Below are 13,849 nucleotides of genomic sequence, written 5' to 3'. Positions count from 1 at the left end.
GCGGCTTTCGAATTGTCTTCTACCTAAAGGGAAAATTCTACATTATGGAGAGTTAGATTAGAAAACTGATCCCACATATCTGTGCACAGACATGAGTTAGCCTCTGAGCAGGCTACCTTATCTTAGCATACGAACAGGAACCAAACACACCAAACAGATAATCATTTAAAACTTTGAACTGAACTTTTCACATTCTAAATAAGGTGTTTGCATTGATCTATAAGATTAAAGGACAGAGGCATTTAATTGCTATTTCAAGCATTACAGTTATACTTTAAAAGTGTCATCTGGAGTACATAGAAGCATTTGGACATGGTTAATAAGTTCAAGGATTACTTATTTATACTGCTTAACTTAAAGAGAAAAAAGGTCTTTGAACCTTAATGAAATGTTCACATTCAAAAATTACATTGTAAGTGCAACAGACTTATGATCCAGCAAAGGACCCTATAAAAAATGACCTTCAGTTTGGCCTATAGCTTAGCCGACCAGCCGGTGGGGATGAATGAATTGACAACCTTATATTATGGACAGTCTTAATTTGACACATGATCTGCTTTTGAGACAAATTGTACAAATTCTGTAATTAGAGCAACACTCAATGGACATGGTACATATCCTACAAACCTTTATTTCTTGTCAGAGCTTTCCAATAAAATCAGAATGAAAACAACATGCAGAGATAATGGTATGTGCATTAACCTTTCATCTTGAATTGTGATTCAGGTGGTGATTCTATCCCAAAAGATCCTCATAAGATCTTTTGGCCAGATTGGCCCCTGCTACCTGTCAGTAAGCTAATAAATAAAAATGGGGGAGGACACCAGATGGCAAAGCTGTGTTGACACACTGTAGCATCTGAGAAAATATGTGTGGAAGTACCTTGGGTTCTTCACTGTAGATTACAGATTAACCAACAAATAAAATGCACATCAAGCTAATTAAATCTAATTAATTTAAAACCAGAATCACGCGGTAAATACGACCCAGAATCCCTGAAAGTCGTTCATAAAGTTGAGCCCCAGCAGTTAAGGAGAACCCCTCTGAGACCTTCTGATTGAAGATGTTTCTGCTCTCTCTTTTCTCAGCCTCATAAAATCCTTCAGGCTGTCTCATAGTTTCCCCTCTCAGCATAAATGTTAGTTTCAATTCATTAGAACTTTTTGGGGAAGTGACAGCCATAGTGTTTGTTTTGGGATACCTCTACTCTCATGGTTAAAATATCAAGATTAAGATCTACTTGCAAGTTTAGTTTAAAACCTTTAATTTACTTTTTGACATAATGCAGGAAAATCATCATTGGTTCAAGGAAACTTTTCTGTGGTGAAGATCCCACAATGATCTACCTGTTTCTCGTTCTCAGCTGCAGTCAAGGCGCTCTCAAGTTTGTCCAGATCTCGTCGGAGGCTGCTGCACTGGGCCTCCAGTCTGTCCCTGTGGAGGGCCAGCTGGGCGGAGCAGACCTCCTCCTCCTCCAGTCGATCTGAGAGGCCTGACAGCTGCCGCTCGAGCTCCCGCCGGGCCTTCTCCAGTTGGGCACAGTGCTGCTCGGACACCTGGGCACTCTCCTGCTCCTGATGGGTTAAGAAACACAAAGAGAGTTAGATGCAGTGTTGCCAGATCTCACGATAGAAACAAACAATCAGCTCTATCAGCTGAATTGCCACATTTTGTAAATGAGAGGCCTCTTGATAAAAGTATAAATATATACATTTATTTTTGTTTGCAGTACATTGACAGTAAATGCAGTCAACATAAAAGCTCTGAATAACTTAAATTTTTAAACTCTGATTAAAATAATAACTAGACTTGGCAACACTGGTTAGATGTGGATTGAAATCAGTTTGATTCTTTTTCTCAAATGTGATTTTCGTGCATTTGTACATATTACAGATTGTGTAGAGTTAATTTTGTGCTAGATTTATATTTTCATTGATTTTCTGTCTCCAGTTTTGCTTCTGTTTTTTACACAATGTTATGTTGCATGGAGTCCTTAGACCATTGCATGCCAACTTGTAGGTCTTAAATATTAATTGCATTTCTTTAACTGTTTGCTTTTAAAAGCCCTTGAATCTGAACAACAATCCTGGTTACTGTTACTTTTTGTTATGGGCCAGTCCTCATGGCCATTAGAGTTGTGACGTTCGCGAACGAGCCGATTCTTTTGAACGGCTCATAAACATGAACGACCGGAGCCGAGTCGCGGCTGGGGGAGAGCCGTTCTTTCCGTCGTTCTTTTTTCCCTATGCGTGTTTAAAGCAGACGCACACAAATTAACTCCTCCTTCGGTCTATGCATAGGGTCTATGCTCCCTGCCCCTCCGCTAGAGACAGAACACTTGAGGGGAGGGGCGCACGCGCAGGAGTGTTGTGCACGCATTCTTCACGTGAGTGCTCCAGTGCAGTGGGGAAAAAAAACCCTGCGTGCCTCTGTCATTGGTTAGGAGCAGAGCCATGACTCGTGCACGCTGCTGTCACGGTTAAAAAAACAAACACACGTGCACGAGTGCCTCTCTGTCTCAGTGCCAACGTAGTAGCCGGTTGTTCGAACGAAGAAGACACACACACGTCTGAAAATGAGTCAGAGGAGAAGGAGCAGCATTTGGGGGCACTTTTCTCGTGAAGAAAACAGTAAGGCTAAATGCAGCATTTGTCAGAAAGTCATTTCATTCAAGTCTGGGTCAACAAATAATTTACACAGGCATTTGAAGACTCAACACCCAACAGTGCAGGTCACTGGTTTGAGAGCAGAGCCAGACTCAGACAACAGCAGTGACACTGATGTGTCCATTGCCTCCTCTGCCTCCACATCTGCATCTACAGCAGCCTCTGACCCCACTGGGCCCACCACATTAGAGATGTGACATTGGTGAACGAGTCAGTTGTTTGAACGGCTCTTTTAAGTGAACGATGAGAACCGGTTCACAGCTGCGAGTCGTTCGCATGTGGAAATTGCCAACACTTTCTTTACGTTTCACCTCAATGAGTCTGAGTTGTCCATGCTGCCTTCATGTGAACGACTCATGACATTTCCGAATTTGAGTTGTCCACAGCAGCTCCATTCACATGAACGCAGCTCTATATGCAGCTAATTTAGAGGAGGAGTGTGAGCACCGCCCGAGTCCGAATGACTGGAGACTGGAGCGGAGCCACATTTACCGCTTTATCAGGGAGAAGGAGATATTAGTGATGGAAAAAAAAGAAAAAAATATATCTTTTTCTGTATTGTTAAAATGTTCTTGTGTGGAACATTTTACAGTAAAGCTGTTTTGCATGGAAGTTATCCGGTAGTCTGCGTAGTTTTATTGTGCCACAAAATTTTTTAGGTGACTGAAAATTCAAAACAGTGATCTCACCGTCAAAGCATGGGGATATAGGCCAAATGAAATTCTAATCAGTATTTTAGAATAATTCCCACCAATAGAGTATATATTGGTGGGATGTGTAAGTTTGAAATATTGAGATCCATATTGTATCTTGTAACTGCTACCAGTGATTGTTTCCTGGATAAAAACGAGTTACCCCTGGTTGATTTCTAAAATAAATGAAGATAAGAACGAGCCAGTCTTTCGAACGGCTCTTTGAAAGGAACGGCTCCTCAAGATCCGGCTCCCTTCAAAGAGCCATAAATCCCATCTCTAATGGCCATGGCATTTGGAACGAGCTAATACCATACCCAAATATCTTGGCATTTGTCAAATGATCAGCAACCACATTTCCATCTGCATTCATTTCCATAAAAGCACTTGGTTGGAGTTCTTTCCCTGCCTTTTTCAAACCTCCTCACATCATTTGCTTTCTTGTTTTCTATTCAACACACAAACGACATGGACACACAAACGCACGTCTGCACATATGCTCATGCACATGGATTAAACACTAGACCCAGTACAAACATACAGGCACTGCAGAAACACTTCTCAGGTATAGGTGCTCTAAAGGCACAAACTTTGAATTAAGAATAAAACTGCATAAAAATAACTGAATAAAGTTCATTCATTTATTATTATTATAAGAGGGTCAGTGATATTTTTGAACTTGTTTAGATTTTTTACTCAGTTGGTATTTCTTAATTTTACAAAAGCCATTGTTTTTCTAAGGTTGAACAGTCAGTGTTTATGGTACTTTGGTAAAATGTGCATCACATCCCCATTTGGAGACATAATTTGGACATTTCAGTCATGTAATTCTATATATTTACTCCACCAAGAAACACGGTAGAGTTATGTGATGGTCGGCGTACATTTGTCCATCTGTTAGTCTGTTAATCTGTCTAGCGCAACATTGCTCAAAAACGGACTACCGAATTTGGATGAAATTTTCAAGGAAGGTCAGAAATGACACAAGGACCACTTGATTATATTTTGGCAGTGATGCGGCTTATAGTCTGGATCCACGGATTTGTTAAAGATTTCTGCATCATTGTGAGATGGTGACACGGTGTTACTGTAACAATGACAACAAATGAACACTACGTTAGCTGCCTGCTGACGATCACAAATCGACTGCTGCGGAATTATCGGGACTTATTCATTGGAAGTCATACAACAACTGAGTAGCCTTGGTGGAGAACTGTGCTCTCTGAGTGCTTTTCTGGTTTGCAAATTAACCAGTTGTCGATTACCAATGTCCATAATCTGTATATATTATTAGCAAATACAACTTTGTTATTTATTGCCTGCAGTCTCTGCAGTCCTTCATCAATTAATTTTAGTATGAATAATAATTAATCCAGATATCTATATCAACAATGTATCTAATATTTAGCTAATACCATATGGCACTCTTGTTACACTTATCTACATACTTTTAGCTTACTGCTTACTGCTGTTAGCTATCTATTTCAATTGTTCATCCTTTGCCTTTAGACAACTATTTACATAGCTAAATCATTACTTTTAACTACAATAAACAATTTAAACATTTACTTACTTAGGCAAACTATTTCAGTGATTTCTGACATTTAGCTATGTACTTAAATAATTAATCTATTTGTTTAAGAAACCTATTTAAACAATTCACCTACTGCTATTAGCTAGCATCAACTATTTAAAGTTTTCATCATCATGCTACTTTTAGCTAACAGTGTAATTGTAAGTTACATTTAGCCAAGTCTGTATGACCTTTTGCCATTATTTCAACAAATTATTCATTACTTTCAGCTAACCTATGCTGTTTTCATTAATTTGAAGAGCCAGTCTTTCTACACACCCACTTGGAAGTACAAATGTACTTGCTTGGGAACCATTGCAGTCGATGAAAATAAAATTGATGGACGCAGATTTATTAAACAAATATGATTTGCGCATTTTCTTTTCTTGGGTTAGCAATAAACTCATTTCCCATGGCAGTACAAACAGAATAAACTGATGGTATAGCCAATGTATTTTCCATTGAAACTCTGTGCACAGACTATATAAACGCAGGTAAATGCAAGAAACAGTTAAAATTAACAAGCTGGCAAACACTAAAACCACCTTTAACAGGTAGGTTAGTTTGGTCCTGCTAATTCTTTGGATTTCACACATACACTGGGATAGTTAGCTTAACATATGCTACAGATTTACATATTCGCAATACCCAACAGCACAGCTAACTTTGTTCATTTACAACATGCAGACTTTAAAATAATATATTTTACTGCCATTATGTAGTTTAAAAAGGTGTCTTTGACATTTATATTTTGACTCAAAATTTCCAATTAGATTATATTCACGCTATTTGGCACATGGCATTTTGTCATGTCAGAACAGGAGTGGTCTCACACTGTACTACAGAATGCTGTAGTACAGTGTGAGACCACTCCTGTTCTGGGTGTATTAAACTATCATTCTGCTACAGAAAAAAATACAATCACAGTCATCGTGGGCGGTGCTGAGCAAAGGATGCGGCTTAGGTGTTCACTCAAAATAGTGATGGGTGGAATATTTGTGGTGGAAGGGCAATTAGGACTGTTATTAAAATGGATAATCCACTGCAGAAAACTAGCAGGGCTGCCTTACCGCACCACCCAAATCTTTGACAAAACTTGAAATTTTTAGCATGGTAGGTTGCAGTTAAGACGGCACTGTTGTTCTTAACCATTGTGAAGAAAACAGAAACACAGATAATCAAAGGAAGGACAAAGCTGACTGCAGTGAGCGATACCTGCACCCTACATCCCCCGAGTTAGACTACAACAGGAGAAGCACAGGTGTCAATAATAACATAAGGGATGGCTGCATACAATTTAGCTGCTTCAGTTTAAGGTCCTGTCATATTCTCATTTTGTCTCAGAAGCGACTCTTCACTCTGCTTACCTAAAAGTAAGTCTCTAGTTTATTTTTGCATCAAGGTGTACAGAGCAGATCAAGCCAGGCAAGAGGTTCAGAGCATCTGGTTAATTTTCAAGACATATGCTCAGGATTGTATATCACTGCATCAATGTCATTACTTTTAACAGGCTTATATGTGAAATATATAAACTAAATAATTAATTAAATCAATGAAATTTTAACAACTAAAACACATCTTTAATCCATGCTGCCCATAACTTGACTTTACTATAGCTGTCATCAAAAATATACCCTTTAATCATGTTGCCGTCCATTGTAAATGAACAAAAATCACAGAAAAATACCACTATCAGCCAGCCAACAAAACCAGATAGACAAAATGCTCCGCTTCTAAAACACTCCTGGTCAGGTATGAAGCCATACAGAGGATGGAACAAAGTGCATCTCAGATGAAGCGCCATAGATCTGCACCTGATGGAATCCACAGGTTACTCAGCCATGGTTAATATGAGGAACACCTGCCCCTTTCCAACCATGACAACTGCAACTGTCTTGCTGAGAAAAGGGACTTCTCAGTTCTACCATTAACTTGCTCAGCACAGTGTAAACTCCACATTCAAGAACACATGGTGTATGTTTTACCCACAGCTGCTAATCTGTGCTCCAGTGTGGTGCTATAACTATCCCAATCCAGCTCCTCAGGTTCTGGCTCTGGTCCAGGATCTCCATGGTTCCTACTGGTTTCCTCGGACTCATCAGAGAGGGAGTGGCAATGCTGATGGTGCCTCGCAGACATAATTTCAGTGATACTTCCTACAGGCTATGCACTCTTTTGCTTTACAGACTTCACCTGTTTAGCAATGTAGCAACTACAGTGTTTTCGTGCCCCTGCAAAGAGGCTTAATCATGTCTTTTTCTCTTTCTTCAACTGCTATGCAGCTGTTCTGGTTGTTCCCGGTGGGTCTGAGCACAGCAGTAATTCACTTTCTGGTGGATCTCCAGTCTGCTCTCTCAGCAAATCCTCTCTTTCATGACACACTTGCAGCTCTGCTCATCCTTCTTTGCCTTCCTCACACTATTTCCTTCTGCAAGATCAGACTTTTATTTGCTTTTTTCTTCTCTCTTTTGCTATTTCTCTCCATCTCAATCAACCACTCATCTGTTTTTCTTTTCAGGGTGCATACGGAGTAGCTGCTGAAATCCAAAAATTCCTCCGTACGTTGTCCAGTCGGAATGTAGCAACTGCTTGGTCCATAAACTGCCTCTACTGTCTTCTCTTCCCACTACAGTCTCCTCCTCCAGAAACAGGTGGCTCTCCCAGCTTCAGAGGGGATCCAAAGGTGTCCACAGGGACGGTGGTAGGTGTAGGATGTCAGGTCTGAAGAAAAGTCTGTGACATTGTGCTGAGCTGCCACAGAAACGCAGCCCTCAACTGTACCATCAAAGCCACAGCACAGAAAAGACAAGAAAACAAGGGCAGTATTCCAGAGTCAAAATGCCTTTTCTTCTCCCAGTTATAACTGACATAAATGCGTTGTGCGTCCACGCCCACATGGTCCCCCATAATGGAAGTCATATTCTGCTTTACAGTCAACTGTGGATGTTTTTCTTGCATGAAGCCTCCAAGACGCACAAGACTAGACTAAGCATTAACTTATCTAGAGTTACCATCAGTCAGGGTCACAAGATGGTATCATAATCCTACTGAAAAAGTCACAGCTTCAGCAGAAATAACCTCAGTGTGAAAGTTCATTCATGACATTGGGACAAGCAGTTTGGAAAATAGAAGAAAAAAAAGAACTTTATAAATCTGAATCAACTGACAAAACCAAAAATTCTTTTGAAGCTTTTGACCATATCACATGATCTTCAGTTTGTTCAGTTGTCACTTAAGTGCAGATGCCCAACTCATTTTTTTTTTTTAAACATGTGGGGGAATTCTTATTTTTAAAAAAAGCAAACTCCATCCAAGGTTTTCTTGCTAGGAGTTTTTAGCCACATCTCATGGCTTTCACTATGGTTGGATGGAACATGATGTATGATTCAAACTCTGTTTGCTGATGAAGACCAGGAGATGTGGTTGAAAGTCCCAGGAAATTCTACTGAGTGGATCTTGAGTGAAAATTTCTATCCAACCTTACAATTACTGTTTTTTGAAGACTTTTTACAAAACTGTGAAGTGAATCATTACTGTGGAAACTGTGTGAATTGTATTTGCTGATGTAGAACATAACGTAGCTATGTTTGCTAAGTCACAAAAGAATGTGAATTAGAAACATTAATTAGCCAATATACAGGGTGTCCCTAAAGTCTGGACACATAGAAAATCTCATTAACTATAATTTCTTTTTGCCCCTACAGATTTAATAGGGCTTTGTCAAAAGATTCATCTGCTATCTTTTGATATATCCATCCTTCATGTCCACTGAGAAGTACCAGTTCAACTCTTTCTTCTTTTGACAAAGTCATACTTAATCTGTGCAGGCAAAAAATCTAGTTAATGAGATTTCCTATGTGTCCAGACTTTAGGGGCACCCTGTATACACAATATAAAAATACTCACATGAACTTGAACATGCTTTAGAAATACATACCTTGAAGATTTACTTGTAATATGTGAGCATGTGTATGCATGCTATGGACAGACTTGAGAACACGTGGTAGCCATTCATTTTATAATGAACTGTAGACCATTTCTGGCAATGATTGCAACCCACATACAAGTGTAATGATGTGAAAATTCAAACATATTTGTTGATGGATGCATCTGAGAACTACACCATGCTGTAAACAAATTACACCCAAGACAAATTCCAGCCCATTCATTGTTCAGAAGCTGACAGTTACAGTGAGTCTGACCAAAACCATAAACTATGAAAGTGCAACCATATATTACCTTTCTAAATGACATAAAACTGGAATAACATTCAATCTAACACTGCCCAACAGCAGACACAGTTAGGATAAGCACACTGCCAGTACCACTGAGCCATATCCAGCAACCAAAAAAAGAAAGGAAGAAAGAGAAGGAAAAAAAATTACAGGATTTCTGAGAATTTGGATTGTTTTATTTTGACAATGTGGTCTGGGTTCTAGCGCAGAGAAGCAGCACAGAGAGAGATCTGTTCATGTTACTCCCACTTGATGCGGAGAGGCCTGATACACTGTGTTCGCCCATGCTGCATCTCCAGATACCACTCATGTCCAACACCAACACTCAAATCTGACCGGGAGGCTGCCACTGAACCACATCTGCAACTAAATTAAATCACTATCAGATTTTCATACCAACTTATACTCAAGACTTGGGACCAAAGCACACTGTGAATAAAAGTGCTATTTTTTTTGACTTATTCATTTATTCATTCATTAAGAGATTTAAATTACAGTTGATATTGATCACACAGTTATAAGGTAACATAAGGACACAGATACTAGATGAAACATTACTGGAAACCCCCTGGTTGCACAGATGATCTTTGACTATGTTTGGCTGCTCTGTGCCAAATACACCCCATATTCGGGTTGTGTCTTAAATGTTCAAAATATTGCCTCTATAAGGTAGAAAACCTGCCATTTAACTGCCAGCTGCTGTCTAATGTCCTGGAGGCAAGTTGGGTGAATCATTGAAAAGAAGAGAAAGTTGCGGGTTCCTCTGCCGGATGTTTTTAACCAAAGATATCTATCATGGGGGCTCATAAATAATAAGCAATGCTAATGGCCTTCTGAAAAGCTGTACGTATTTATAGTGGTGCTTTGAGCTGATAACAGCGATGTCAACATGCTGAAGTTTAGCAGGTAGAATGTTTTACCATGATCACTTTCTTAGTTTTATAAAGTAATATAATAATTAGCACCAAACATAAACTACAGGAGATGGGAATGCTGATATTTGTATGTATACACTGGGTAAACACCTTAAAACTCTAATTTACCTGTTTTGTGTTTTGGGGGATTATCGGTGTGAGGTGTTATATGTTTTGTGTCATAAGAGTACAGAACATGAGGATAAGCCTGAACTGAGTGAAAATAAATAATTTTATGCTAAACTGCAAAAACCTATCCTGTTTTGCTCATGGCTGTGTTACCAATAGCAGTTTACAGATTTGTGGTTCTGAGTAAAATTGACAAAATGATGTATGAAGCTTCTGTACACCCAGACAGAAAAACATGTATTACATAAAGCAAGCAACACTTTATAAGAGAGTACTTCAGAAAGTATATAATATTATTTAATGTTGTAATACTACCATTTTCACTGATGGATGTAAGAGTGCAGGACAGAGGCTATTTCCTGGAAGCATGTGTAGCTATAAAAACTCACCATCTAGGAAGATTACCAGTCAAAAAGACTGTTCTATTAAATTTTTTGCCAGTTATTACAACACAAACAAAACAAGAAAAGCACTCAGAGAGCACAGTACTCCGCCAGGACTGCTCATTCCTTGTGTCATTTAAAAGGGATGAGTCCCGATAAGTCCGCAGCAGTCGATTTGTAGTAGGATTGCAATTATGTGATCGTCAGCAGGCAGCTGACGTAGTGTTCACTTGTAGTCATAGTTACAATGACGCTATCTAGCAATGATATAGACTGGTTCCATTTCCCACAAAAGGGCTTACTTTAAAAGTGTGAGGCATTTGTCTTCAGCAATGTTCCAATGACTGTTCCTTAAGGATTTGGGTATGCAGATTCCATTTTTGGAATACTGAAATATTTAACAAGTCTAAGAATCAAGACTATAAGCCGCATCACTGCCAAAATCTAATCAATTGGACTTTGTGTCATTTCTGACCATCCCTGAAAATTTCATCCAAATTCGTTAATCCGTTTTTGAGTAATGTTGCTAACAGACAAACAGACAAACGAACCAATGCTGATTGTCACATAACTCTGCTGCGTTCCTTAGCAGAGTAATAAAAGAGCAACAAAAGAACAGCAGAATTCTGAGGTTACTTGATAAAAAGTAAAGGGATTGCTAAATTAATTAGCATATATTAGCTGGATTCCAGTTCAGGGACACAGAATGAATGTATCATTCTAAGGCTGCATTCAAAGACAAAATGCGCTGCAGAGGTATAACAAAGGCTGTTCCGTTGCAAAGGCTCCTTCATGTAGTCTAGAAATGTGTTCTTCTTCTCTTGGGCTTTCACAGATGTAACCTTACATTCCCATCCTTTAATACAACTTATTGTTTGCCAGGGACAGTTTAATTTTTGAGAATATGATGAACACCACAAATAGAGCCAACAATTACACTTTTATATGTATGTATTGGGTTGTTTCCATTCCCTCCAGTAAATAAGGATAAGGATAAGGATAAGGATAAACTTTATTGATCCCACAGTGGGGAAAGTTCACCGTTACAGCAGCTCCAAAGAAAAAGTATAAAGGCAGTGCAGGAATAGATAAGAAAAAGAAACAGCGCAAAAATTGCAAAAAAAAAACATTATATACAGATGATTTTTTTTCTTATAAATATCATGTAGAAGATTATATACAAGAGGATGAGGTATCAGTTATTGCACTGATGAGGTATCAGTTATTGCACATAAGTAGGAGGATGTGTGTCTAAAATGGGGGAAGAGAAAAAGTGCAGCAGTAAACAGTACACGGTGGAGTTTATAGTGCGGCATTGTACAATCTAACAGACGCTGGAATAAACGACCTGTGGAAGCGTTCCTTCTTACACCTAGGGCAGTGTTTCTCAAATAGTGGGGCGCGCCCCCCTGGGGGGCCGCAGAGGCATCTCAAGGGGGGCGCAAGCGACTGGGAGGAAAAGGTCCTTCAACACGGAACTAATTAGCTGAACTATTGTTTTAACGTCGGCGTGTTTTTCGCGGCGTACAATACTGAAATTGTGCTGACCCCATAGACTGTATATGCCATAGATATAAATAATAATAATAATAATGATCTTCTGTATATATCTACGGTATATGCGCTGGCTGTTCAGACTCCGAAGTACAGACTCCAGAGAACGGGAGAACGCATCGTTAAATGTGCAGACGGAACACCAGCGTACTTGATCACGTCACATACTCCTCTCATCTCCTCCGATTATTTTTACCAGCGATGTCAAACATACGGCCCGCAGGCCAAAACCGGCCCGCCAGACGGTCCATTTCGGCCAGCAGGTCGGATAAAAATTACTGTAAATGGTAAATTTGTAAAACTGTAAATTTAAAATAATTTCTAGACCTTGACAAGTTGTTCTGATCATAAAGTAAAATACTAGATTGTTCAGTTCCAGATAGCTGTGACTGAATGTTTTGTGTTTTTGTAGATAAACTGTTATCTGGCAGTTAGAATGCATGTGTAAATGACGAACTGAGGCATAATAGGCTACTGTTGAAACCAAACGTATTTTCCATAAGAAATTTCAGGTTCATAATGTTTTGTAAAAAGATAGTTCATTAAATCTGAATATTTTCACAATGTACTTTTTAAACAAAAAAAAACTAAAACAAAGGGGAAAAGTTGAAGTTGTGGTTATTTATAGGTTATTATGCTGTGATTTTACTGGTGGGGCCCACTGGAGATCAGATTGGGCTTTATGTGGTCCCTGGACTAAAATGAGTTTGACACCCCTGATCTTTACTGTGAAAAACAACAAAATGGAATCAGATAAAATAACACGTGTGTGGGGGGGCGCGGAAGTTTTTTGTCCTCCGAAGGGGGGCCCGACAGAAAAAAATTTGAGAACCACTGACCTAGGGTGTACCAGTCTGTTGCTGAAGGCGCTTCTTAAGAAGTTCACAGTCTGATACAGAGGGTGGGAGGAGTTTCTGATGATAGAAGACAGTGTGGCCAGAGCCCTCCTCTCTCCCACCAACTCCATGGAGTCCAGGGGGCAGCCACAGACTGAGCTGGCTCTTTTAATCAGTCTGTTTAGTCTGTTCTTATCACGCTCAGAGCATCCCCCTCACCAGCACACCACTGCATAGAAGACCATGGATGCCACCACAGTCATAAAAGGTCTTCAGCAGTGGCCTGCTCACACCAAATGATGCAAGTCTCCTAAGCAGGTATAGACGACACTGACCCTTCTCATACAGAGAGTCAGTGTTATCTGTCCAGTCCAGTTTGTTATTTAGGTGAACACCCAGGTACTTGTAGGTCCTCACTCTCTCAATGTCAAGTCCCTGGATGTTCAGCGGTGGAGTGTTTGAGAGTTTCCTGTGGAAATCAATCACCATCTCCTTTGTCTTGCTGGCGTTCATTTGGAGGTGGTTCTCCTCACACCAGTAGACAAAGTCCATGATGACCTTCCTGTACTCGCAGTCCTTCCGCTCTGACACGCATCCTATGATGGCAGTGTCATCGGAGAACATCTGGAGATGACAACTGTCTGTGGAGTAGCGGAAGTCCGATGTATAGCGGGTGAAGAGGAAAGGTGAGAGTACTGTACCCTGGGGGGCTCCTGTGCTGCAGACCACCACATCAGACACGCAGTCCTGTAGCCTCACATACAGCGGTCTGTCTGTGAGGTAGTCCATGGTCCATGCAGCCAGCTGGTCACTGATCCCCACTCGAAGAACGTCATCCTCACGGTGTTTCTAGTGTCCTCCAGGTGA

The 13,849-nt window shown here is 40.0% G+C and overlaps 1 protein-coding gene across 4 annotated transcripts in view; it reads right to left on the bottom strand.

Annotated features, from left to right (window-relative positions):
* Positions 1-13,849, bottom strand: part of LOC111586083 (putative uncharacterized protein MYH16) — a 139,855-nt gene that overhangs the window by 92,672 nt on the left and 33,334 nt on the right. For 3 of the 4 annotated variants that reach the window (XM_055004769.1, XM_055004770.1, XM_055004768.1), the window contains exon 2: positions 1,347-1,574. In XM_055004769.1, the coding sequence (XP_054860744.1) occupies positions 1,347-1,574 (228 nt within the window). Of the gene's footprint in view, positions 1-1,346; positions 1,575-6,920; positions 7,555-13,849 lie in introns of those variants that run through there. The other variant, XM_055004767.1, reaches the window with a different exon arrangement.

Source organism: Amphiprion ocellaris, chromosome 18, assembly GCF_022539595.1.
Source record: "Amphiprion ocellaris isolate individual 3 ecotype Okinawa chromosome 18, ASM2253959v1, whole genome shotgun sequence".
Taxonomy (NCBI): Eukaryota; Metazoa; Chordata; class Actinopteri; family Pomacentridae; genus Amphiprion; species Amphiprion ocellaris.
Note: the sequence above shows the minus strand (reverse complement) of the source record. Positions and strands in the feature narration are given on the sequence as shown.